The sequence below is a fragment of the Cryptomeria japonica genome, chromosome 11, assembly GCF_030272615.1.
Source record: "Cryptomeria japonica chromosome 11, Sugi_1.0, whole genome shotgun sequence".
Lineage (NCBI taxonomy): Eukaryota > Viridiplantae > Streptophyta > Pinopsida > Cupressales > Cupressaceae > Cryptomeria > Cryptomeria japonica.
Window position 1 is genome coordinate 342,362,417 of NC_081415.1, and position 26,693 is coordinate 342,389,109.

The following is a 26,693-nucleotide window of genomic DNA, read 5'->3' on the forward strand; positions in this document are numbered from 1 at the left end:
CGACAATACAGTGCCGTCTGAGCCTGAAATACGCCAGGTTGTCTCTTTCCTTAATCCTAGCTTTGAAAGTTATTATGATTTTGATTATGGGGATTTTGGGAAAACAACTTGCATCTGGATTGATCATGGTCCTAACGAATTACCTCAGTTGATCATTTTGAGTGAAAACTTGCTTGAGTATGAGAAATGCATGGTGGGAGTTTGCCTTTCTGTGTTTAAGGATGAATTCGCCTGATTGAGAACCATCACGTTTGCCATGCTCCTGTTGCACAACCTGAGAAATCATGTAAAGTCATGTATATATTTTGCTTCTTTGAGTCGTGTCGAGTCTAGGACTCTTGTATATAGGTTTAGAGTAGGTTTTCTTTTCGTGTTTTTAGATTAGAGGTCTTTTGAGCCTTGTTCTTAATTTTCTTTGAGTCATTTGACTCATGATCTAGTGTGGCTTAGGTAGTTTAGTTGTTTGCTTTCTTTAGATAGTTTGCTTTTGGTGTGCGCTTTAGCTTAGTTTGCTTTGAGTCAGTCCGTCGGTTGGTTTGCTTTAGTTTAGGTGTCTTGAGTGGGAGCCTCCATCTTGTGAGAAAGGTGTTTGTGTTGTTGCTCACACACTGGCTACATCCTGGATCTTATGTTAGACTCATTTCTTAGATATCTATTCATGAAGTGCTTGGAATCCAAGGTTGTTCCTCTTCAGCTTTATCATCTGATCAGGACCTGTATTTGACTTGGAAGGAAATCATTTTCTGTGTCTTGATGCCGACATTTGTTGATTACTATATCTTCACACATTAATAGACTCCGAGTCATTATGGTTTTCAGGCAAAGCTGTGATTGGTGAAAAATCCAAAATCTGACTTCAGCGCCACTGCAATCCTCAAACCCTAGTAAGCTTCACTGCTTACGAGCCAAGGGAATTGACGGAGTGAAAAAGCAATATCAAAAGAACAGAAAAAAAAAAAAAAGAAAAAAAAAAAAAGAAAAAAGAAACAGAAATGAAATGAAATATCAAAATTGGCTAAGGGGAATATGCGAGTAACTCCATCGGGGCTATAGATGCCTGGCTGGCAATGGAGCAATGTTCGTGAGCTTGCAGCGATAACCTCGTCGGGACTATGGACGTCTGGCTGGCAGCGAGGCTCTATCCAGGATGCTTTTGAAGTTCAGATAAACTACGTAGCTAATCACAGGGGAACCTGAAGGTTATAATTGTCTTGTCGAGCGGAATGAATACACTTGCACACACCTGGGTAATCAAAGACTAAGTATTTTGATCTGGTTAGGGATTTTCCTTCCACTTTGAGTAGATTTTCTAATCTCCTGATGAGCTAGGTTGAATTTTCCGGAGGTTCTAGGTGTCGATTGAGTCTTTATCTCTGAAATGTTTCAGGAACATTTATTCAAGGTGGCGCTAGATGTTGTGACGTTTTCACACATCGCCCCATTGCAAATGGGGACCCTTGCTTTTTTTGTTTTTTAGGGTTTGTTTTTTGGTCTTTTAGGGTTTTTATTTTTATTTTTTGAGTGTCGCCCAGGTGATCACATGGATAAGCAAGTCCGGCTTGAGTGATGTCTTGATCCTAAAATTTGGCTAAGTCTGGAATGTCCTGAAAATTTGGCTAAGTCTGAACGTCCTGATCCTGAAATTTGGCTAAGTCTGGAATGTCCTGATCCTGAATTTGACTAAGTCTGGAAACTGAAAAACCTCAAAAAACTAGATTTTGCAATATAACTCCTGGAGGTCTGAAACCACTCTCAAACATCCTGAAAGTATATATGGAATATAACTTAAAGTATAAGAAAGAAGAAAGATAGAAGGATCCAGATAGAGAGTTCGAAAAATCAAATTTCGCTCCTGTCCTTCACTGAGGATCTAGAGCGAAAAGCGCTCCTGTCCCTCTCCAAGGGTCCAAGGCGAATCGCTCATGTCCCTCACCAAGGGTCCAGAGCGAAAAAGCTTAGTGGAGTCATTCCTGACCTTGTTTGGACAAATTGAGACATCAAAGGCATGATGGTGGACAAAATGAACGTGATAGAGCATCCAGACTTGATTAAGGACGATGAAATGATGAAGTATTTGTCTAGAAAGGTAAATTCGCTCCTGTCCCTCACCAAGGGACCAGAGCGATTTTATTCATATACACATTTTTAGACCTTGTTTGGACTCGAACTTTTATTCATGGCGTGTAAAGAGATGATATTTTCCTCAGCGAAGGAAATTTGAAGTGAAAAGTAAAAAGATTTGGCCCTGAGAGCAAAAATCGCTCCTGTCCCTCACTGAAGGACCGGAGCTTGAATTCCAATTTCGCATTATCCTTGCAAGATTTAAGTGGTTTCGCGATTTGAGGAGGTCAAGGGAAGTATGTTTTGCCCGTTGAATATAACTTAAGTACGCTACAATGAAGAAAATCGGCCTAAGTAACAAGTTCGCCCCTGTCCCTCTCCAAGGGACCAAGGTGACTGGCTAGGGCGCTCCTGTCCCTCTCCAAGGGACCAGAGCGATTTTCCCTCAAGACAAGATTCGGGCAAGAGAAAAACAAGTTTTACGTTTGAGGTGGGTGAAGGAAGACGCAATCGATCCGTTGAAGATAATTTTCAAAGCTAGCAAAGGACGAATTGGCTTGTAATTGCAAAAGTGCTCCCGTCCCTCACTGAAGGACCGGAGCTTGAATTTCAAATTTGCACTGTTCTTGCAGGATCAAGACAATTTTATGATTTGAAGAGACCAAGGAAAACATGATTTATCCATTGAATATAATTTGGAAGGCTAACAAAGGACGGATAAGCTTGGATTTGCAAAATAGCTCCTGTCCCTCACCAAGGGACCAGGGCGAAAATGCTTTAAAGTGCACTCATTTCAAAGATCGAATAAATTGAACTCGAAATTCTAATAAAAATGCCATCTTGGACGTGAAAAATGAGGTCTTGGACGTAAAAAACAAGAAGTGTGAGGTCTAGAATGAGATCGCTCCTGTCCCTCACCAAGGGACTAGAGCGATCTTGTTAATAGCCATTATTTTTCATGATTGGGCGCCAAATATCCTTCAAATTACATTAAATGCCAGATTCGATAAAACCTTGAAATATTTTTGGCATTTAATAAAAGCGCATGGTATTTAATAATTAATTTTGAGCCTAAAAAATCGAATTTTTTAATTATAAAGGCATTTAAAATTAATTATTATTATTTTAAAAAAATAAAATAAAATTGGAGCGCTTGGGGTATTATTTAATGTTTTTATCAAGTCGGCCTCTTCGTTTATTAATTTTTATTTATCTTTTGGCCTATTTTTCCAAGTCGGCCCATGGAAATAAAATGGTGAGCGCTCTATATATTTGAGGCATGTTTTTCATTATTCAAATCATTCACTCATCATTTCAAGTGCGATTTGGAAGAGCAATTTGAGGAGCGAATTTCTACCAGGAGTGGGGACTAAGAAGGGGCGAAATTCATCTTGAAGGCTATTGGAGAGGCGTATTTCTTGCTAGATTGGAGGATAAATTCCAGATGTTTTGAAGGTATTTGAAGAAGAATTTCCAGATCTTGAAGAAGCTAGTGGAAGATGGAGTTCTTTTCCAAGCTAAAGGGGGCACATTTTGCTAAAGGGAGTCTTGATCTACATTTTGCCTAGCGAATTCTCCTATTTTTGCATCATTTTTTAGAATTAATTCCCAAGTGGAGGTATGGCGTAATCACCTTGGCACCATTTTTGAAGATTTAAATTTTGCTTTGAAAATCCTAAATTAGGAAATGATAACTCAAGATTTATCATGAGGTTTCCTAAATTAAAATCTTGAATCTTCCTTTTAAAGTTTAATTTTTAGATTTCAAGATATATTACTAATTTTGAAATGTTGTGTAGGTATCAAGATGGTGACTCCAAGCTCGAAAGATCTACAAGTCGGAAGACTCTCCTCAAGGACGATCAAGCAAGGACAAGGACGATCAAGCGAGGACAAGGACGACCTTCTTCGATCCAGCCTAGCATCGACAAGGACGGCCTTCTTTGGACTAACGTCATCAAGGGCGACCTCTTCCAATCCAGCATTCCAAGGCGAGGTACATCATCATCCTGCAAATCAAGGACACAAGAAGTTAGAACAAGGGTTCGTTGAGGAAGCAAATAGTTCTAGATGAATTAATTAAAGCTAGCTTCTCAATAACATTAAGTTGAATATCTACCAAGTTACAAGTGTCAGACAAGGTGGCATCCCAGTCATCGCTCATCCAGTCAGTGTGGTCCACCTCAGCATTTCCAGATTCAATGTACCTAACTCATGGAAGGTGGCACAAACTTCTATGTACCTACCCCGGCTATTCATTGGTCGAATTTTCTAGAGAGGACGTGTCCAAGCAATACAATTTTATCATTGGTCAAGCATTAAATGTTATGTAATGGTTGTAACAAACCCTAATTAGGGTTTTCATTGTAAAATCTTGGCCATTGATCTCGAATTGATCTAAGCCATCGAATTGTATTGAGGGCACTATATAAGCCCTGGCATTTCATTTTGTAAAATTAATTAGCAATAGTTAGAAAAGTTAGGAATAGTTGGAAGCAGTTAGAAGATAGAGAGAGAATAGCAATTAGAGTAGAGTAGAGAGAGAAGGCAAAGATTGTTGCCAAGATGTTGTTGTAAAAGACTTGTAACTTCATTGAAGAAATGGTGAAATTTATGGGTTGATTCGACAATTTGCATGGTCTTTATACTTCTCATGTTTGATTTTATTATTAGATGAGTGGAAGAAATGTGCTTGATTGATGGTGAAATTCGTATATCCATACTGCTAGCAGTTTGTTGATTGCAGACTTGCCTTGCGTAGTCAACTGGAATCATTCAGCTTAAGCCTAACTTCAATTGTCGCTTCTTCATCGATATGCATCAACCTGATGGTGTCTATGCCTGCAGTGATGATTTGAACATCATAAAGCTTTCGTTCGAAGATCGCACTAACCTTGTGGAGATGTTCCTATGATGTCAAAACAAGACTTAGTTAGAATTTCATCAAAGATCATTCATTGCTCTTACATTCTTAGTGTTAGGATTAGATCCTCTCCTCGCCCTCGTCTTTTTTCCTTTTTTCAAATCTAAGCTAGTGAAAATCCTGTGTTCCAGCAATATTCAAAGCAAATCAGAAGTTCAGGCATCAAATGTAAGTCCCCTTGTGATTCCAACAAATCACATCATACCACAAAGAGCTTATCCACACGTAGAGACCCTACATACAAGAACCTTGAAGTCATCCTGATTGATCCTTTTTCGCGATATCTTCAGCAATCAGAGGCTTTACTCAAGAGAGGATAAGGTACCTTTAGGTATTTTATTCTGTGTTTGATAGTGTACAAAATACACGTCAACAGTGTTAAAGCCATACTTTGTCTCCTTTGTGTTCTTATGTCATGTTGGAGCATTTTTTTGTACTTATTTGATGTTGTGGAAGGTTGTTAAGGAGAGCTTCACCCCAAAATATCTGCAAACTTTGTGCTGCAAATACCAAAGGTGGAATTAGTTTAGTTTGTTGTTAGAAGTTGAGAAAAGTTGCAAGACTCTGTGCTTGTAGTAATTCACATATAAAGTAATTAAAGGTGCATCATACTTGCAGACTTTGCTCTATCATATGCTGTACATTGTTCTTATTGTATCATTCTGAAAAGGGTAGATAGGAATTTAGAAACTCAAGACTTTGAGCTTGATTGCTGTTTTCCCGTCCCAGAGGAAGTGACGGAAGTCTTTGTGCTTTCAAGAAACTTCACTTCCTTTCTTGGTTTCATTTTAAATTGCTGTTATTATTATCTCATAATTGTTTCTTCTTTTCTGTGAAGAGGAAAGAGTATAATCTTTTCTGAAATAAGAGAAAAGGTTGTTGTCTCATCCATTTTAGATTATTAGTATTAGTTAAGTGTTAGAAAAGGGGGAGCCTTTCCTAAATTAGGAGAGTTTATACTCACGTGATCTGGTTGAAACCATAATTTTGCACATCCTCACGGGTGTACAAAAATTTTCAACCAACAAAATGCAATTTTAGATCAGATTCAGACCCTGATCAGGCCGTACCAATCTTGATCAACAACTGTCCATCTTTAATCAGCAAATCTATCTTTCTTACTAGACGTTTGGGGTGTTGTGTTGCCTAGTAACCCTAGGCATTGGATTGGGGTATGCTTGGTATTTTGATTTGATGCAAATAATAAATGTGGGTTTGATGAAGTTATTTATTTTTAGTATGAGGAGTTGTTTAATTTCAATTTCTAGCATTAATTTCCATTATATGCAAAAATCACAAAAAAAATCAGAAATTGCAAACTTCACAAATATATGCAAATTAGGGTGGGATATTTCGGTGGTATTAGAGTGAGTTTTTTCTGCCGGCCTTTTGGGTAGTGGTCACTCTGTTGCATTTCATCAGTTGCATAACAATGGTAGAAGATGTCTACATTTGATAGTCAATATTTGAGATAATGCAAGAACTTTGTAATCTAATGAAGGATCTTGTAATGTCCCCTTTTTAGGCATCAACTATTTCCAGGGGTTAGCCTATGACTATGGTCTCTATAGGCTAACATGGTGATTAGGGGACCCTTTTGAGGGTGTTCTATGGCTCTTTAGCTGACCTTTTGGTGCTTATTTCAGTATTCTTCAGCTCAGTGTCCCAATTTATTTGTGGTATGCCTTGTTGAGATCATTTAGGACTCTTTGATACACTTATTATTTTTAGTAAGTCACTTGGATGTTTGGGTCATACTATTTATAGTAAGTCACATGATGTTTAGTGGGTGTCATGACTTTTTCTAGATTGTCAGTTATTGTAGAAGTTGATAGCGTCATGGTGACTGGATTTTTATGGATATTATATTAAATAACATTTGAATTATAAAGTTAAATTAAATGTTTAACGTTATGTTATTTAATATGATAAATTGACTTGATAAAGTTATTTTATAAAGTAATGTAGTAAAGTGATGTTATAAAAGTTATTTTATAAAGTGACTTTTAATGGTGCTTTGGAGACAGCGATATTATAAAATATCAAAAGTCACTTTTAATCTAAACTGTGCAAACCATAATTAGGGCATTGGGATGAAAGCATCATAAAAGGCACTTTGGAGTTCATTTGAGATATACTTGGTTAATTTTATTTCTCTTGGAGAAGCTTTAGAGCTTTGGCTTTCATTGACAGGAAGTTTGAGGATTGAAACCCTTGGAATTTATTGGTGGGTTGGACAAAAACCCAACTCCACATTGAGAGGTGAATCCACTCAGGGTTCATCATTGAGTATATTTGTAGGTTTACATCATTTTGGAGCTTCAACCAGCTAGGGTTTGAAGTTTATTCGTAGGTGGAAGACATTGCTTCAGATTTGGAGGTTTATTGCCATATTTTTCATAATACCTTGGACAGCTAGGGTTTTGCATGAATTTAAACTTTAATGAATTTTGTGTAGATTTTGATCCCATGATAAGGGCAATCTTTCCTTGAGGTCGAAATTTGATATATAGTGGCAATGTCTTTTGCTCTTCAAAAGCTTTGTGGGGGGATGATGGTTAAGCCCATTAAAAAAGAAAATACATTAAATAATAAGCACAATTGAATCGTGATGCTGAATTGAGAAAGTTGCCAGATTGCCTAATTGTTCAAGGATTTTAAAGAACAAATTGAGACTAGCGATAGATAGTTCCTAAATTCTCTCTTGTATTAGGAGGCCTTTCGAAATTAGATGGTCAGTGTGGTAGAACTTGACTTGAATCTTTTCTAAATGCTTTATTGTCTGGATATAGCTCTCCAACTATCATGTCTTAGAATCTTATTTGTAATAAGCCTTTCAAAAATAGATGGTCAGTGTGGTAGAACTTGATCTGAATCTTTTCTAAATGCTTTATTATTGGGATATAGTTCTGCAACTAACATGCCTTAGAATCTTATTTGTAATAATTTACTTGAAATGCACATTTTATTTAAATCTTTAAACTTAGTGTACTCACATTCTACCCTCTACATAATCACTTGTCCACTGCTATTGATGATGATGATTTGTATGATTCTTGTGTTGGCCATCACCAACTCATTGAAGATCCGATGGTAAGTATATTTGTTCAAACATCAGGCTTAATTAAAGTTTGGCAATTCCAATGACATATCCCAGTCAGGAGCTAATGTTCCATCCTCGTGTTCAACATGACCTAAAACATACTGTCCTATTACATGCAACTTTGCACTGAGAGTTCTCATGTTCTCTAAGCTTTCAATAAATTTGGGTACTGACTTTAAGTCATAGATAAGATGCTGCTACGAAATGTATATTTGAGCACTTGTAAGTTTATTTTCTCCTTCCATGAGGCATTCCAGATGAAAAGTTATTTGCACTTGCATGTCTTTTTTGTCTGTAGAAATTGAATTTCAAGTCCTTGATTGAAGTAGTAACTAGATTAACATTAGAGGACCATATACTAGATTAACATTGGAGGACCAGTAGATGTCATGGTCTTTATGCTAGTTGTCTTTTGTCCAGTTTTTAATTCTTCTAATGCTACTGATTTTGTCTTGTAAATTTTGAAACAGCCACAAGTGGCCTCTGCCAGTGTAAATCTTGCAACGGAAACGGCAGCTGTCTGGACTGTTCCGGAAATGCAAGGAACAAAGAACTGGCTAAAGGATTTTGGAGAGAACCTTGCAAACCATTTAACAAGTTGTGGGTTCACTTCTAGTGTTAGAGGTATGTCTTTTCATGCTTGCATAAAGCTGTAATTTCTGTTGAAGCGCACTTTATGGATGAAGGAGAGAATTAGTCTTGAGATTGATGTTTTTGAAGATAGTACATATGTGAGGTATTTCTGTTTAGAGCATCTGCTATGACTTAATGCCGCTTCATATTTCAACAGTGTTTCTTTTCTACCTGTAGTGAGATTTTAAATTTAAATTTGAAGATTTAAATGAAAATATTATTGCTTTATAAATAAATTGAGATGCCTATTAAAAGTTGTTTAATTTTTCTCCAAGAAGTAATGCATGTTCCGATTAGTTGATTCCTTTCATAGGTTTGAGTATGCAATTATTTTTCTTTAGATAATTCTGATCTTTCCTAATGCTGTTTTTGGAAATAAAACTTAGGAATTTAAGCAACTTGTGAATGTTAAAAACACAAGTAAGAGAATTAATTGAAAGATGCCGACTTGGAGATGAACCATCTGATTTGTTTTGTTTCAAATACAATCTTTGACCAGCGTATTGTAACTTGGAGTTTTGAGTGTAATGCATTTTTTGGGGTTTTAAGACGATAGAATGTATGATGCAATGTAGAAATGCAAGCAATGACAAATGACAACTACTGTCTGATTTATTAACAACAATTAACAAATGCAAAGAATAATTGAATTTCAACACTAACATGCCAAATTGGCCTACTAGGGGTCCAACGCCTTGCCTAGAGGGCTTCTTTATTGATTTTATTGAAGGAAAATACTATTACAGGAGCTTCCAAAGTGCACCAACAGTTCCAATGAGTTTTATTTTTCTAAACAATAATTTTCAAAAACAATTGAATGGATGGTTGACAATTTTGAAGCTTATTCTGAAATCTTGCCAGGAGAGATCACCAAATTGACCCTATTTTCCCCTCTAATTTGCTGATATCATTCAAATGTGCCCTGAATTCATAGAAGAGATCATTGATCTGTCCTAGTGACCTCCCAACAATGATTTTCCAACCAATAGCTGCTGCTAAATTCCCTTTATTAATTTATTTGCATCCCACAAGCTGATTGGGATGGTACGACTGACCTAGGAGAGGTACGACTGACATGAATTAACAAAACTTGCTAAAAGTGTCAACCAAAGTGCTCAGATCTGATTATCAGATTGTAACCCTGCTGTAGTTGCTAACAAATACTGGGTTTTGGCCTTTATTGGCAAAATATGAACATTCCAGGCGAAATCGGTAGCTTAAATATGAGAGGGATTTCGTCCTCTCACCCAAATCTGAAGGTTTCCGTCTCCAAATTCAGTTCAGACACCTGCAATAGACGTTGCAGACCTGCAAATACCAAATGGCTCTAAAAAATAATAATTTTCCAATCATAGATGTGCAAATGAGCTCCCAAACACCTTTTATTTTCAGCCCAAACCCTAATTTCGAATTAGGGTTTCATTTGCCCTTTTTAATTAATAAAATAACTTTATTTTATTTCTAAGACAATCCCTTTAGAAGTTCGATTGGCTAGAGGGGTCAATTATTCATTGAATGGGGCAAAAATCACTTAAACCAACTCCTCCAAGTTGGCATGCCTAGGAAAGGTGTTATGGCTTTTATTTAATAATATAATAAGACAAGTGATTAATATAATCACCTTTTAATTATTTAATCAACTTAGGAAATATTTTAATATTTCCTATTTTATTCATCAAGTGCTCAAATAAACTCAGAACTGTAAACTGATCGAAGCCACCTGCCTGTGGATAATGCCTGAGCCACATAAGCCAACTAGTAATTTTCCCGTAAAATCTAGGGATTCTCCTAAAAAGTAGGAGACTGGACCTGTTAACTTGAAACCGAATCCCAATGGTCCTCCTCTGCCGTGTGCACCTCTAAAAGGTCTGTTCAGTGAACTGGGAGTTCCTCCTAAAAAATAGGAGCGCCTCCTAGAAAATAGGAGATGCACTCAAAGTCTCCAAAACGTTCCCAGAGGTCTCCGGATGCCCCATAGACCACTCCCAGTCAATCCCTAAAAAATAGGGATCCTTCTAAATTTTAAGAAACTACCATCAACTGCTCCAAACTGCTTGAAAGGCTCATGCATGACTCTCTAAGCCCCTGAGTTGGTTCCCTCCACGCTTTGCTGGCCTACGGGAACCGGATAATAGACCAACCCTGCTAGAAATGTTGTTACTAAGGAAGGGCAAAAATTATGGACATGACATTACTTTTGCAAGAAATCAAATTGTGTAATCACTTTCCTTGCCTGCATGTCTCAAATTTGATATGGCCCTGAAAATGGGGTTAAGAAAATGAAGTAGCATAATTGTGTATTTTTAATAGCCCATGTTCTCAAATTTAACATTGGCCTGAAAATGGGATTAATAAAACAAAGTGGATTAATAGTAAATATTTAAAATATTTTGTCTTGTTATATATGAATATTCACTTCCAAATTATACTTGTCAGTTGTCATTATGAACATGAGCTTTCAAACAGTGTACCATTGGAGTCCATCTCCTGTCGTTTGGAGGTACATGGGACATGTGGTGCTTTTTTTGGGATGTGGAGAGGACAAAACAACTTCTCTCCCTGTCCTTCATTTTTTCCATTGCATCTTTGCTATCCATAGGATATTTCATTGCCACTAGGAGCTGTCCTGAGGATGTGGCCAGACTTTTTGAATTTATGGGGATGTCCTGCCATCTCCCGTGTGAGGAATGGGATGGCACCCCGAGGTAATTCCCAACATTTTAGGATGTTTCAACATTGGTAAAATAAAAAATTAAGAAAGTTGAAAATACAGACATTAAAAGGGTGGGGGCAGAATGTGAAGGTCAAGGTGTGCTGTAATAGGCCACCTCTGTTTCTACCATTTTCTTTTTTGCCTTCTTTTACCCAAGTTCAATTGGAAGGCATTTTGTCAAACAGTTGTCTTTCTTACTGTTTGATTCATCTCTATTGCACTCTTCCACTGAGTTGTTTAAACTTTAAACAAATAGTTTGCTTATTGGAAAGAGTTGTGATTTCAGTCAAGCAATGATATCGAAATTCGTTTATCTGCAGATTTCTAACTCAGAAAATAACACAAACTTATTCTGATTTGAATCATAAAGATTTGCATATGTAATTACAAGACAGGCATAATTTGCTAACCTTACACTTCTCATTCCAATCTGGAAAAAGACATTACAGTGCTCAGAATTGCATAACAATCATCTTACAATCTGAAAGTCATTTTGGAAATAACCGAGCAGCACTCCGGAATAATTCTCCGCAGTCAAAACAGGTGCACAGGCAGTCCGAGGCCAGTATACAGCGATTTGAGCCTGAATTTAATGTTTAATTCTTGTACACAGCAAAGAGCATTAAACTGCATATGAATTAAGCTCACATCCTAACTGAAGGTCTTCATGCCATGAGGAGAAGTCCCACTGTTTCCACCACACTGTGTTGCAGACTAAGGCAATGTGTTTGTTCAGTAATGAGACACCTCCAATAGATAATAACCCTACATGTGCAAACCAATCTGGAATATCTTGCAGCAGAAATCAGACTTCCAATATCTGATTAATGACAGTAGCAAACTGGAATAATTATTGTAGCATTATTCAGTAGATTATTGGATTGCTAGACTTGACACCTCCAGCATTAACGGCCCTAGTACAATTTTTTTCCAAATGGAGACACCAAGCAAGAAACTGTCACCAAAGGGGCCTTGCTGAAATATTTCAATTCATCTAAAATATACATTAATTCTTTAGCCATGATATCTTCGGATTTTGTCTGCATTCATTTTTGGCACGCTTTATTATTTTGTCTTTCCCCGTTTGTCTTATCTAGAATTTTGTCTTTTATTCCAGGCTGGCACCAATCTCAAAAGGCAGGTCGAATGCCTTGTAGAATCAAAATTCAAACCAAACTCTTTGTTTTGTCTTTTTCTGAGGTGCTGTTGGTGTCCGTTTTATCATTTACCGAACATTAGAATAAAATATTTAAGGACATTCTACCCTCTTTTGAACAAACTCACTACGTGTGCCAAGATTGCGAGAAAGACCACACGGCGACTCCAAGGTTTATATGTGCAAACAGGCGACTTTATGTTGGATAGCTTCCTTGGTTATGTATGCTGAAATACAAGGGAGACTTATGCTTGGCTCGTTCAATTCACAATGAAGATCTAGACATTGAAGCTCTATCGTTTGGGTCTTGGAAAGAAAACTGAAAAGGAGATAAGGGTTTAGAAGTTCTAATCTATCCCTAAGAATTCAAGAGACGGTATTGGCTAGGTGAATCTAATAACCACGCTTTGCTTCGCCACACTAGGACAACTACACAAAGTGGGTGCAATCTTCAAAGGGGTGTGCTTTTGATTTTCACGTCATGAATAACTACCATCAAATTGAACAATATTCATCCAGACAGAAGTTAAGCATCCACAAAGTAGGCTCAGACTAACTTTACACAATGAACAAAAATCATCTGTTCATCAAAAGTATAAGCAAAGATTCACCGTAAATCAATATTTCTCAGATCTTGCATTCGTCTAATATACATGAAATAAAATCTAAACTATGATGAGGGATGAGAACCATGCAAACTCCAAAATAAGAAAAATAGTCACCATCAATTTGAACAATGCATTACTTATTACTTTGGCAGTCGTAAACAACAATTTTCTTATCTCAACATGTCTTGCAACATGCTCCCCCTGTTTTACAAATGAGGGGCGAGCTCAATTTATAGGTTCTTCAATTACAACTCAATGACCAGGATTGATTTCGAATCAATGGCCAAGATTACAAAATAAAACTCTAATTAGGGTTTGTTACAACTAACTACCCCTCGACCAATGAGAAAATTACATTTGGGGACACTTGTCCTTCTTACTAAATATAAACCAAGAATAAAATAGAAAGTCGTTGCATTGTGGTGTATGCCTTCTCGAAGCCTTCGTGTATAAGTCAGGTTCATTGAACTTGGACGTGTTGACTTGGAACAATCTGATTGATTGGAAGGTGATGAGGTGCCACCTTAGCATGTTGGATGTTCTCCTTGGTCATTTTGTTCTTCTTCCACGTACTTGCCTTAGAATATCTTTCCTTGCTAACGACTCTATCCTTTCCACTTGCTTCTTCCTAGCTTTCGAGATTTTGATCTCTTCTTCTCGCCTACATTTGAATCTTTGAGGTCCGAAAACCTCTCCTTGGAGCAAATGTCTGGACTTGAAGTTATTAAAAAATTCTTTCCTGATTAATGGATTGATGTTATCCCTTTGGATTCTCTCTCTGAATTCTCTAATTTGTGCCAAGAAGTTGTCTAAGTATGGAAATTTATTTGGAATACTCTTCTTGTCACCATCGGATTTTGATTGGGAGCTTGTCTTTAATTCTTCAGAAGATGAAATCCTTCAAGAAGTCTGAAATTTTTTCTATACTTTCACCGAGTCTGAGGACTTTTCTTTCTTGATGCCTTGAAATTCTTTCAAGTGCCCTGAATTTGGAGAAGAAGTCCCTTGTGCTTTTGCCATAGTGGAGGAAATTCGAATTTTCTCTGTGAAGTGTTTCCCATAGCCAAATTTTGGCTATTTAATTTCATTTTGTAACACCTTCATGTGGACCTTTCAACTTTAGCCAAGATTTTGGCCATCTCTATGCTCAGACGAACTTTGCCTATGGACTTGCCTTCAATTCTAAATTTGGCTTGTGTTAAGTAGGACAGGGTCCATCCTTGGACAACGATTTTACTTTTCCTCTTTATTCCTCTTCATTCTTCCTGTCTCCTTTCCAACACTTAGTCAAAATTTAACTCTTTTGTTGTGGAAAACTCCACACTTAGCCATTTTTGTTTCCTCTTGGCAAATTCCAACACTTGGGTCTGACTTTGGTAATTCCTTTCCTTCCTTGGGTAGGACTTTAGCTTTGTCCAGCCAATTCACACCTTGTCCTCATGTCATCCATGTGTTGGCAAGGAATTTTTTTTTTATTTTGGTGTTCAAATTTTTTTCTAAGTGTTGAATTTTGAGAATCACTCTAAGTGTTGGATGGATTTTTTTAAGAATATTCTAAGTGTTGAGTGCATTTTCCGACTTTCAAACTTGGTTACCTTCATGCCATTTTCACATTTTCCTTAGGCAGATCCACTACCTTGTCCTGGACATTGTCTTCTTGCCAAGGTAGAGTTGATGAGCCATTGGACAATCCATGCTTAGGAGGGCAGACTTGGTGGATTCGATGCCATTCTAGCCTTTCCAAGCCTTGGGTGGGGTTTAAGCTTGTCAAGACAATTTGTGCTAGGTCGAACTTCATTGCCGGCTTGCCACTTTCAAGGTGGACTTGGCAGTTGTGTGGACAATATGCATGGCAGACTTCATCTTCCTCAAGCCATTTCTCTGGTGGACTTGGTGCTTGGAGAGCGATTCTTTGCTGGAGTTCATGATTTTTGTGCCATATTTGACCAAGGTGGACTTTGTAGTTGGTAAGTCATTATGCATGGCAGATTTCATGGATGTTGTGTCATTTTTGCTTTGACCCTTAGGCGGACTTGAACATTTGCAAGCCAACTTCACCTTCTTCCTAGGGCGAACTTGGTGAATTCCATGCCATGGCAGACTTTGTCTTTGTCTTGGACGTTGTCTTTGCTTAGGATGGTGGACTTTATGAGGCTTTGGACATTCCATTCATGCATAGGTCGGACTTGAAGATAGTTTGGACATCTTCCCCTTGGGCGGGCTTTTGCCATCTCTTGGACATATGCATGGCGGAGTTGGCACTAGGCTTTCCATGTCCTCTTGAGCGGACTTCATCCATACTTGTGCCATTTTGGCTTACTACCTTGGGCAGGGTTGGCCTTTGTTTTGCCATTCTCCATTTGGTCATGGCGGACTTTAGGCTTAGGAAGCCATGTGTAAGGCGGACTTGAACTTGTCTATGCCACTCCATGGCGGACTTGGCACCTACCTCGCCATCTCCTCTTGCCTTCTTCCTTGGCGGACTTCACCCTTGGATTGCCATTTTGCTAACTTGGCACGACGGACTTGGAAGCTGATTGCCATGACACTTTGCATTTCTTCCATTACTATCTCCATTTGAACTTGTTTTTTGACATAGACACTTGATAGAATTTCTCGCTCAACCATGCATGTTCATCTGGAACATCTGGATCAAAACCCCGCCTAGAGATTTCACCTTGCTTTTTAGACTTGGAGGCACAATTTTTTTGATTCTGAAGATAGGAATGTTGTTGCCATGACTTGAGGGACCCAATCCTAGGTCTACTTAAAAAAAAGCAGAAAAAAACAAAAAATCAAAAAGCAAGCCAAAAAAATTTGCTTCCCAGATTGGTCCCAAAGTGCCAAAAATAAAAAAAAGCAAAAGAGTAGAATTCCTAAAAAATAGGAAGGTGTCAGAATTGACCCTAAGCAATTGCGATCTTCATCCTTCGGGCCTTCTAAGCACTTCTGTGACGTCTAGACGCAATTCTGAGCATGGTTTCCCTCACTGACTTGGATAACCATCTAAAAACTCTAACTCCTCATCTCAAAAATACTGGTGATTAGCAGTTGCGACGCCAAGGCAAAACCCTAAAAAGCAAAAAAAAAATAGTGGGTCCCCATTTGCAATGGGGTGATGTGTGAAAAGGTCACAACAGGTGCCAATCTGTTTTTGTCTCTTCTGAAACTGCCCTTTCTCAATTGAATGTGCACCCTTGTTGAACTAGGTTCAACCATCCACTGAAACATGGGAATGATTTCCAGAGTGTGGGCTCCGATACTTGAGATCAGACCTCCAGTTGAAGAGTTGGCTCTCTTTGGGACATCATCCAAAACTACTGCTTGCTACGAAAAGGGGAGAAAAAATTGCTTAAAATAAATCCTACACTACGGTGATCCACCAAATTGACTTTCCAGAGCTTATATCCACCAATTGTTACACACAGTTGCTCAATTAATCAGTTGTAACATGACACAACTCAAAATTTCTTCATACCTATGCTTAAGTGTTTCATGGAGAGGTGAAAATACTCACAGCTCAAGAAGGAAAATGAAATTTCACAACTAGTTGCTGTTTTTATATCCATCACACGGTCACATGACCTGCCTAGAAAATATGCTTTATCTTGCCTAAAGGTGCTGAAAGAGACAAACCTAAAAGGAAATATGAAATTCAAGTATATTCATCCATCCTTGCTTTGCAAACAATAAGACAAGCTTTGAGAAGGTAAACATCCATGATCTTTATTGAGAAAAGATGGTTTTACAGCTGTGTACGAGTTTGAAAGTGGAGTTACAATGCTATTCTTTTGTTGGAAAGAGCTTGAAAAAACTACAATCTTTACAAGAAGAAAAGAAAGAACTCCCCGATAATAAATAGGAGAACTGTGCTTTATAGAAGAGCAGCAGCTGATTACAACCTTTTGGAGCATTAATTGAAAAGAAGAAAGAGTCTTGTTATATTACTTTCTTTCTTGGTCGTCCAAACTCTTCATGGATACTTTTCAGCCTTCAAATGTGCACCAAAAGGTAATCTTTATGAAGAAAAAGCTTCATCTTTGACTTGTCTATGGATAAGGCTTTTAATTCTGCCCCTAGATGCCTGGAAATGCCTTGGAAAAGGTCTCAAACTGCCTCCTATATTCCCTCAACTGTTTGAAGAAGTCTTCAACCTCCTCTTAGATACTCTCCTCCACTTGGAAAAGTCAGCAACTGCTCCTAGATACCTTCCTCAACTGCTGCAACCTCCTCCTAAATCTCCTCAACCAACTGGTCAAGTCACCAAATTGTCCTATATTCTCTTCTCATGTTACCAAGCTTCTCTTTACCTCTTCCAATTGTAGCAACTTCATTCCATGTTTATAGGACATGTGAGAAAACAATCCTTAAATTTTAGGACTCAAAACATGACATACTTAGGACCCTCAAGAAAGCTAGCAAACATGACAAAAATAAAATAGAATTAGACCCATTTTAGCATAAAATACAAAAATGGGTAACACGGCCTCCACGTATTCCTTTATTCAGAAATTCCATGCATAGACTTCTTGTCTCTTTCCAGCTTCTCCCGAAATCCACAAACTCATATGACTCTTTTCTGATTTTTGACTTCTCCTAAATTTGTCTTATTTTGCAAGTATAAATCGAATCTCCTCTTTATTTCTCATGGCTCACCCATATTAAGCGCTGCCACTGAATAAGATTAATCAAATCCCCTTGTGAAGAAGACAACTTAATCAACAAGCAAAATCACAATTTCCCTTATTTGACCTTTTCCCCACAATATCAAATAATTCCTGCAATCACTTTGTATTAACATCAATTTGGTCCCTTTGATAACTTACGATTTCCTATGGCCCACGATTTATTTTTTTTGTCCTCTTGGCAGCTGCTCACTCATTCACTTTTTCTGCCCTACGTATGTGTACAATTGACCCAACTTATTCAACAATTATCAATAGAATATATCGATCACCCTTTCAGAATTAATTAATTAATTTTTTTCATGCTGTCCCACTTCATTATCAATAAAAAATAGATCTTCAAGCACTGTGAATTTGTCTTTATAAAAAGACTTCACAAATTCAAATCTAAAATCTTTAAATTCAAGGAAAGCTTGAAATCATAAAACCTGAAACAACTTGTAAATTTTTCTAGTCACAATGCAAAACCTAAATGGATTTACCTCCAAGATACACCAATGAACGAGGGTTTCTGTCCTCGCCCAACCTTCAGCACTCTTTTGATCCCTGAGTGGAATCACTCTAAGAAGCACCAGGGTTTCAGTCCTCAGCTTTAGACCTCTAGGGTTTTCGTCCCGCCGGCTAAGTTTGGCCTCAAGCTCAAACTTCAAAAATCTCCTCAGAGAAATGAACAGTTATCAATTTTCTATATTCTTCTATATCCCCAATTGAACCTTCAACCTTCTTTTTATGACCTCTCCGAGAAACTTCCGGAAGATAATTAATTAAAATCACTTTATAAAATATTCATCCTTGTATCTCCCCAAAGTGACTTATTTTAAATATTAAATATTTCAACCTTAGTCACTTTTTAAATAATCAATTAAAGTTGTCTTTTAATGTACTTTGTCTGACAACTTAATTAATTAATTAATTATTTCACCATTAAAAGCGACATTACATGTGCAAACAAGATGGGCTGAAGTTTTGCTGGAGATGTCATTTGATTCACAACAAGTAGTGATGTGGAACTATTGAGGCTCATGTGAGATGTGTTTGATGATGACTGATTATTGAGCTTGTAGCTAAGCATTTTGTCGCGACTGGAATATTTTTGTTTATTTTATAGCTGGAATGCAGCTATAAAAGGGTGTTGTCCTCATTTTTGAATTTTCAAAAATGTGACAACCCCTACAAATTTTTGCTCAAAATGTGTCATTTTTGTCTCTAAGGCATGCTTTACGAGGTGCAAAACTCACATTTGTTAGTATCAAATCATCAAGGGGTGTGTTTGCCATTGTTGTCCAAGTTTTGGTGAGTTTTGGCCTTCATTTTCCTAGTTTTTTCTTCAATTTCGGGTTTCAGAGCAATCATTGCAAGTGGGGGTCTTTTTGATGTCATTGCAAGTTGGGGAACTTTTAGATGTCATTACATCTAAGTCACTGCAAGTAGGAACGTTTTGGTGTAAATGCAAGTGTCTTGTAACTTGCAATGGGGGTTTTAAGACCCGAATTGCAAGTAGTTTTCTTGTAACTTGCAATGGGGGTTTTAAGACTCGAATTGCAAGTAAGTCTTTTATAACTTGCAATGGGGGTTTTAAGACCCGAATTGCAAGTAGTTTTCTTGTAACTTGCAATGGGGGTTTTAAGATCCGAATTGCAAGTCAGTCTTTTATAACTTGCAATGGGGGTTTTAAGACCCGAATTGCAAGTAGTTTTCTTGTAACTTGCAATGGGGGTTTTAAGACCCGAATTGCAAGTAGGTTTCTTGTAACTTGCAATGGGGGTTTTAAGACCCGAATTGCAAGTAAGTCTTTTATAACTTGCAGTGGGGGTTTTAAGGCCCGAATTGCCAGTAGTTTTCTTGTAACTTGCAATGAGGGTTTTAAGATCCGAAATGCAGGTAAGTCTTTTATAACTTGCAATGGGGGTTTTAAGACCCGAATTGCAAGTAGGTCTCTTGTAACTTGCAATGGGGGTTTTAAGACCCGAATTGCAAGTAGTTTTCTTGTAACTTGCAATGGGGGTTTTAAGACCTGAATTGCAAGTAAAGACCCGAATTGCAAGTAAAGACCCGAATTGCAAGTAGTTTTCTTGTAACTTGCAATAGGGGTTTTAAGACCTGAATTGCAAGTAGGTTTCTTGTAACTTGCAATGGGGGTTTTAAGACCCGAATTGCAAGTAAGTCTTTTATAACTTGTAGTGGGGGTTTTAAGACCCGAATTGCAAGTAGTTTTCTTGTAACTTGCAATGGGGGTTTTAAGACCCGAAATGCAAGTAAGTCTTTTATAACTTGCAATGGGGGTTTTAAGACCCAAATTGCAAGTAGTTTTCTTGTAACTTGCAATGGGGGTTTTAAGAACCGAATTGCAAGTAGGTTTCTTGTAACTTGCAATGGGGGTTTTAAGACCCGAATTGCAAGTAAGTCTTTTATAACTTGCAAGTGGGGATCTTTTTGTTGTGATTGCAAGTTAGACTTCAACTTGCAGTCGGGTCTATAAGCCTTGATTGCAAGTGGATTCTTTGGTTTTAAAGATGTTTTTTATATTAGTTGTTATGATGTCTCTAAAACCCGATTATAACCTCTTGCTGTTGTTATGTGTCATATGCACTCCAAAACCCGAAAAAACACTTGAAAATGAGTCTCTAGGATCCAATTACAAGTGCAAACTTGTATTTTCCCATTGCACATATGAAGTTGCATGTTTGTTCTCTACAATTGCAAGTCAATGCTCTTGTTTTTCCACACTTGCAGTCAGCCTTCCAAGACCCAAAATTAAGCTTTGACCTCACTTTTGCAGCCCCTTTGTCTCATTCATGTCAGTCCTCTTTGCACACACGACCTACCAAATCAACAAATTAAGGCATGGGCCTTATTTTGCAAGCAAATTCCAATATTGGAGGATGATACAAAGGAAGAACAACAACATGATGAAGCCATACAAGGAGATGGATAAGTGATATGAATGATTGAGAGCATAGAATGCTTTCAAGACAGAGATAGGCTTCTTATCTCAGCCTTGCAAAGAACTTCCCCCCGAAAAGTTAGTACTACCCCAAGCAAGAAGATAAGATTGAAGTTCACTGGCCAAGAACATAAAGGCTATCAAGGGTGCAAATTCCTGTTCCGGTTTGAGATGTCTTCACCAATCCTGAATACTTCATGTTCTAGCATCAAGGGTGCAAATTCTCGTTCACGTTTGAGATGTCTTCACCAATCTTGAATACTTCAAGTTCTAGCATCAAGGGTGCAAATTCCCGTTCCGGTTTGAGATGTCTTCACCAATCCCGAGTACTTCAAGTTCTAGCATTCTGAAGCAGCATGACGATCATCATAGACAAAGGATGATGTAATTAGAGTTGCGTCTTCAGGCACATAGAATAGTTTCGATTATGCACTTGTATTTTGTTTTCGACAAGTTACATGTAAAATAAAATCTTGTAATTGCAAGTGTTACTTTCACTTGCACTTTTGTAAAATGTAATTACATGTAAAGCAACTACAAGTTGAGTTAGATTAGGACTGTAGTTGGAATAAGTCACGGTGGTTGAGAGAATTTCTCAAGTTAGTTAGGATCCTCCCACCTTTTTCTCAAGGCTCCTCTCCTCTAAATACTTGAGGGGTTCTATTGTATTGGATATCTTTTTGCAAGCAAGTAAAATTCTGCAAAATTTTATACTCATAAAGACTTTGAGCTTTATAGTTGTAAATTTTTCTCTTTTGACTAATATAAAGGAGTGTGGGATTTTAGACTTTGTGTTGAAATCTTACTTTGTTCCCATTGTGTCCTTGTGTCATTTTGGAGCATTGCTTTGTGCTTACTTGAAGATTGTAGAAGGCTGCTAAGAAGAGCTTCACCCCAAATACTTTCAGACTTTGTGATGCAAATATTGAAGGTGGAATTAGTTTAGTTTATGATTTGAAGTTGAGAAGTGTTACAAGACTTTGTGCTTGTGATAATTTTCATTTTAGTCTCAGAAGCGCATTATATTTGCAGACTTTGTGCTGCTGTACCTTGCACTTGTTCTTAAAAGTTATTGTTATAAAAGGGTAGATACGATTTTAGATATTCAAGACTTTGTGCTTGATATTGTTTTCCCGTCCTGGAGGAGGTGACGAAAGCCTTTTTGCTTTCAGGAAACTTCATTTCCTCTCTCTCATTTTACTTTATAAGTTGCTGCTATTATTTATTTTCAATTGCTATTTCTTTTCTGTGAAGAGAAAAGTATGTTGTCTTTCTTGAAAGAAGAGGAAAGATTGTTGTCCTACCCATATTAGATTAAATTAGTTAAGTAGATAGGAGGAGCCTTCCCTAAATTAGGAGAGTATTATACTCACACACTCTGGCTGAAACCACAATTTGGCACATCCCCCAAGTGTACAAAATTTTCAACCAACAAAGGGTAAAAAAATTAATCGACTTCCTTGTATCTTGCAAAACAAAGACAAAAAAATAAATTCAATCCAAAGTATAGTAAAGACTACATATAAAATTTGGATCATTAATTTAATCACGATTAATAATCTAAATTCTATCATTAAATTGTAAACACCACAGTTTAAGAAGTAAATTATGTGATACTAAATCATTATAACTGTATAACAAGATTGGGGCATTATAGTGGATGTGTTGTGAAACATGTGCATTTTTATCACAGTAATTTACTATATTTTCTAAGCCTTGACAAGCATGTAATTGGTACCTATTTTACCACTGACAAACATATTCAAGGGTGTATCGATCAAACAAATTGATCATGTCCTTGTGACATTTAGAAGGTAAGGCATTTCTGGATGTTGAGACTCGGAGTTTAAAGGAAGTTCTCTTAGCTTGGGACTTTGGCTAATACCCATCATAAAATCACAATCGTAGCATTAATGTATGTCTTCGGAAAAACTTGGAATTTTATCCTTTTCCACTCATCACCTTACAATCTTTCTCCACTTTCTCAATTCATTTGCAATCCATGGGTTTCTATCATTAAGTAAACATTTCTTCAAAAGAACGTATCATTCAAACCTATTCCATCCATCTTTCCCTTTGTCACACCAACCTCTATATTCCTATGTTGCCATAAATTGAAGATGTCTAGGAAATGTTTCCTAGCCATCCCGTACCCAACTTTTTTGTGGGATATGTTTTGATGATGTTGGAGGAATTTCAAAATGTTTGTGGGGTTTGGTTGAAGTTTCCTAAGGGGGATGACATTAGCAATGGTGGTACATACTGCTATATCTTGGGGATGTGGTGCCATCCTCAATGGTGACCCTTTAAAAAAATAAAGGGAGAGAAGAGGGGGTGGGAAGGCCTTGGCCTTTACCACTAAACTAAGCCTATTTTTAAGGTAAATAAAGAAAAACAAAGAAAGAGCACATGCAAACAAAAAGAAAACAATGGGCTGAAAAGACCGGCAAGGAGGAAACACCCAAGGAGGACCTTTAGTAGACATTAGGAGGATTCAAGAGGCATATGTCAAAGGTACGTTTCATAACACTTCTCTTTTAGGTATTTTCTTTTGTTTTACATTAGGAGCTCATATTTTAGAATTTTTGTTTGCTTTTATTTTATTATTTATTATTGTTTGAAAAAAAAGGCAGCATTTGTAGTGAGGAGATAGGCCTATGATTGTGCCTATGGGTCATAGTCAAAGAAAAAAACAAATGGGGGGTTTTGGTAGTGGAAGTGAGATTGTTGTGAGTGAAAAGGGTCCTATCTTAGGAGTGAAAGCCGAATTGATTGTTCCTTCCTCTTACTGAAAGACTTTGCCATTGGACCCTTAATTTCCAAGAATCTCCTTGCCCATTTTGTTAATATGTTTGACATTTAAAAAAATTAAAAAATCTTATTGCTTATGCCATCTATGCAATAATTTTTTAATGAAAGTTATACTAGGGTTAATGTATTTTGTTGCATTTATTTGGAGAAGGGGAGAACGGTTGTCTAAGTCTTACACTTGAGTAGAGGTGTGAGATGATGTCATAACCCCTCTTTGGACATTGGATTATTGTGATTAACTAAATACAATAATTAAAACATTTATTAATTAACATTTAATAATATTGGAAAATCATCTCATTTATGAGACTTCGCGATTTTCCTCTTAAGTGAGAGGGTTGTCATAAACCCACATCCTGGTAATGTAATTAATAATAGATTTTGTGATTCTTCATCATAATAATAAATTATCATTTATTATGTAATTAATAATTGATGTTAATAATATTAATAGTAATATTAATCATTCATTGATATAAAAATAATATTAATATTATTATTTATTAATTTGTTATTTACTATTATCTATTACTTACATAAAACATAATTTATTAATAATCTTAAATTAATATAATATTATTATAAATTAATAATATTATTTATTAACAATCAGGCTACAGTATATTATCGACTCGGATATTTCTGAGTATAGAATACATACACATCTTGATGAAGGTATATTTTACAGCTTAAGAGGAGACCATTTTGAATATAAAACTATTATGAATTACGAGCAGTCCGTTGACACATCAAGAGTTTTATTAGTGGTTGTGGCAGCGACTCTCAGATCCAACAACAAGCATCAATCATTTAAGAGTGCGATTTGTATATGGAATTAAGATAACCACTTTGCTAGCATGAGAGTTAATAAGGAGAGGTCAAAGAATATTGACCAAGGCAGAGTCGACATATACAATAATTAAATACAATTATGTCCAAACCCGATCTAACTAAAGGGAGCAGCGATTGCCTAACATATAGTTACGCAGCCATTATAATATGAAGTATAATCAATATTCCTTGGAAGTAAACCAATGGTTGATGAACAATAAAGGACAGCACGTAAGTCAAAAATTGACAAGGATTATCATTTGTCAAAACAGTGATATATAAATTAAGGGTGGCACTTTCGATTAATGAAGAAAGAAGCGATTACCAAGGCAACATTTATATGTAACAAATGGCAGTGATTACTGGAAAGAACAATGATCAAAGGGGCTTGTTTATTTACAGCAATGAAGGTCATCCGCCCTCAACAAACATTGATGAATATCGAGTAATGCTAAGGAATCATATTGGCATAGAATAGAGCTACGAGTGAATGATATCCATCGTCTTGAGAACTATTAAGTCAACTATCGTACGAGGGGGAGCGTTTGAGAACATAGACGATTCCAATTACCCTTAAGCATCCTTGAGACTAACGTTGTGATACGAAGAGATTAGAAAGAATGATCATTAGTTGGTGTCAAAGGGATAGATAGCGCTTGACAACGGTTACCATAACTATTAACTCAATAAGGAATTAATAATTATTATCATCATAAGTCAAGATTACAAATCTTAACGATATCTCACAAGGTGCGATTAATAGTTGTATAAAGAAAGTTAAGTATTAAAGGACATGGGACGCACCTCTTACCAAGGGACTTATCATTCCAAATACATCATATAAGAAGACGATCATCATAATTCCGAATGGAGGAGGGATATACTATGCAGACCTACGTGGAGGAAATCGACTATGGGTTAGATCGTTTGAACATAAGGATCGTCCAAATCAGATCTTTATTCTTGCCGGTGCGCATGGGAATTTGTTTAATATGTATGCTTATATATATATGAAGTTCGATAATGTTCTTCTGCAGAATATAATAATAATAATAATAATAATAATAATAAATAGTAATATCAGTATAGACTGCAATATGATGACAGCCAAACTTAGTTACACATACAGTGGCAGACCAGATCTGACGTGCCTCAGATCTGTCTGCCTTTACAACCACTGAATAGGGTGATGATTCCTGATTTAAGCAGCAGTATATTAATAACTTATATAATAAGTAATTAGTAGATACATAAATAATTAATTATATAATTTAATTCATTTCTTTATTTATATATATTCAATTCAGTGTAAGGAATAATATAAGGATCCTAAATATAGATATTGATAATAATAAATATTAATATAATAATTATAGTTAATATTAATATAATAAAAAGTAATTATTAATTAGTAAATTAATAAATAATTATTAAATCACCAAAACAAAGTATTTATTGATTGATTGATAATAATAAGTATTTATTAATTAAAAATTAATAAATGCGTAAATGATTTATAAATCAAAAATAGCATTAATTATTTAGTATGGTGAGATAGCTAGTACTTGATGGACTAAAGAAAAGGTAGAACATCCTAGGTTGGATTCATGTTAAGATAGTTTTGTCTCTAAATCGATTTAGTTAAGTTATAAATATATTGGAAATCAATTAATTACGGTTAAAACTGTCTTGAACCAAGTTGGGGACATTACAGATGACTTGACATTACTTATTGTAAGGTCTCCAACCTCAATACATCGCAAATTAAACTAATTTCTCATTTTACACATCATCAATTTTTTTTAATTAAAAACATTAACTCAATAAATCAATAAATAAAGAAATGCAATTTGGAGTTTTGGTGCTTGTTCGAGGTAAAGCACATATACATAAGATATTCAATTTGAGATTACAAGATTAGAATGTTGGCATTCATGCGATGATGACATCGATACAATAAGAAATATAACTCACAATAAATACAATTTAAAACAATCGTCCTTGTTCGCCACCAACCAAGAGGTCATATGCAAGTTGAGGACATGAACATGGCCCAAGCACTTTTCTGCCCAACCACGAAGCAATTATGCTTCCTCAGAGTTCTTAATGACACAAAGAACTGCAGACCCTGCAACAAGAGCCTAGCTACTTAAATAAAATGGCTGGATGGAAACCTTGGTGCAACCTGATACATCTACATACACATCTAATATATGATAATGCAC

The 26,693-nt window shown here is 36.5% G+C and overlaps 1 protein-coding gene across 2 annotated transcripts in view; it reads left to right on the plus strand.

Annotated features, from left to right (window-relative positions):
- LOC131074819 (copper-transporting ATPase PAA1, chloroplastic) overlaps positions 1-26,693 on the plus strand; it is a 257,652-nt gene that overhangs the window by 65,665 nt on the left and 165,294 nt on the right. For both annotated transcript variants that reach the window (XM_058011520.2, XM_058011529.1), the window contains exon 3: positions 8,558-8,711. In XM_058011520.2, coding sequence (XP_057867503.2) covers positions 8,558-8,711 — 154 coding nt within the window. The remainder of the gene's footprint in view (positions 1-8,557; positions 8,712-26,693) is intronic.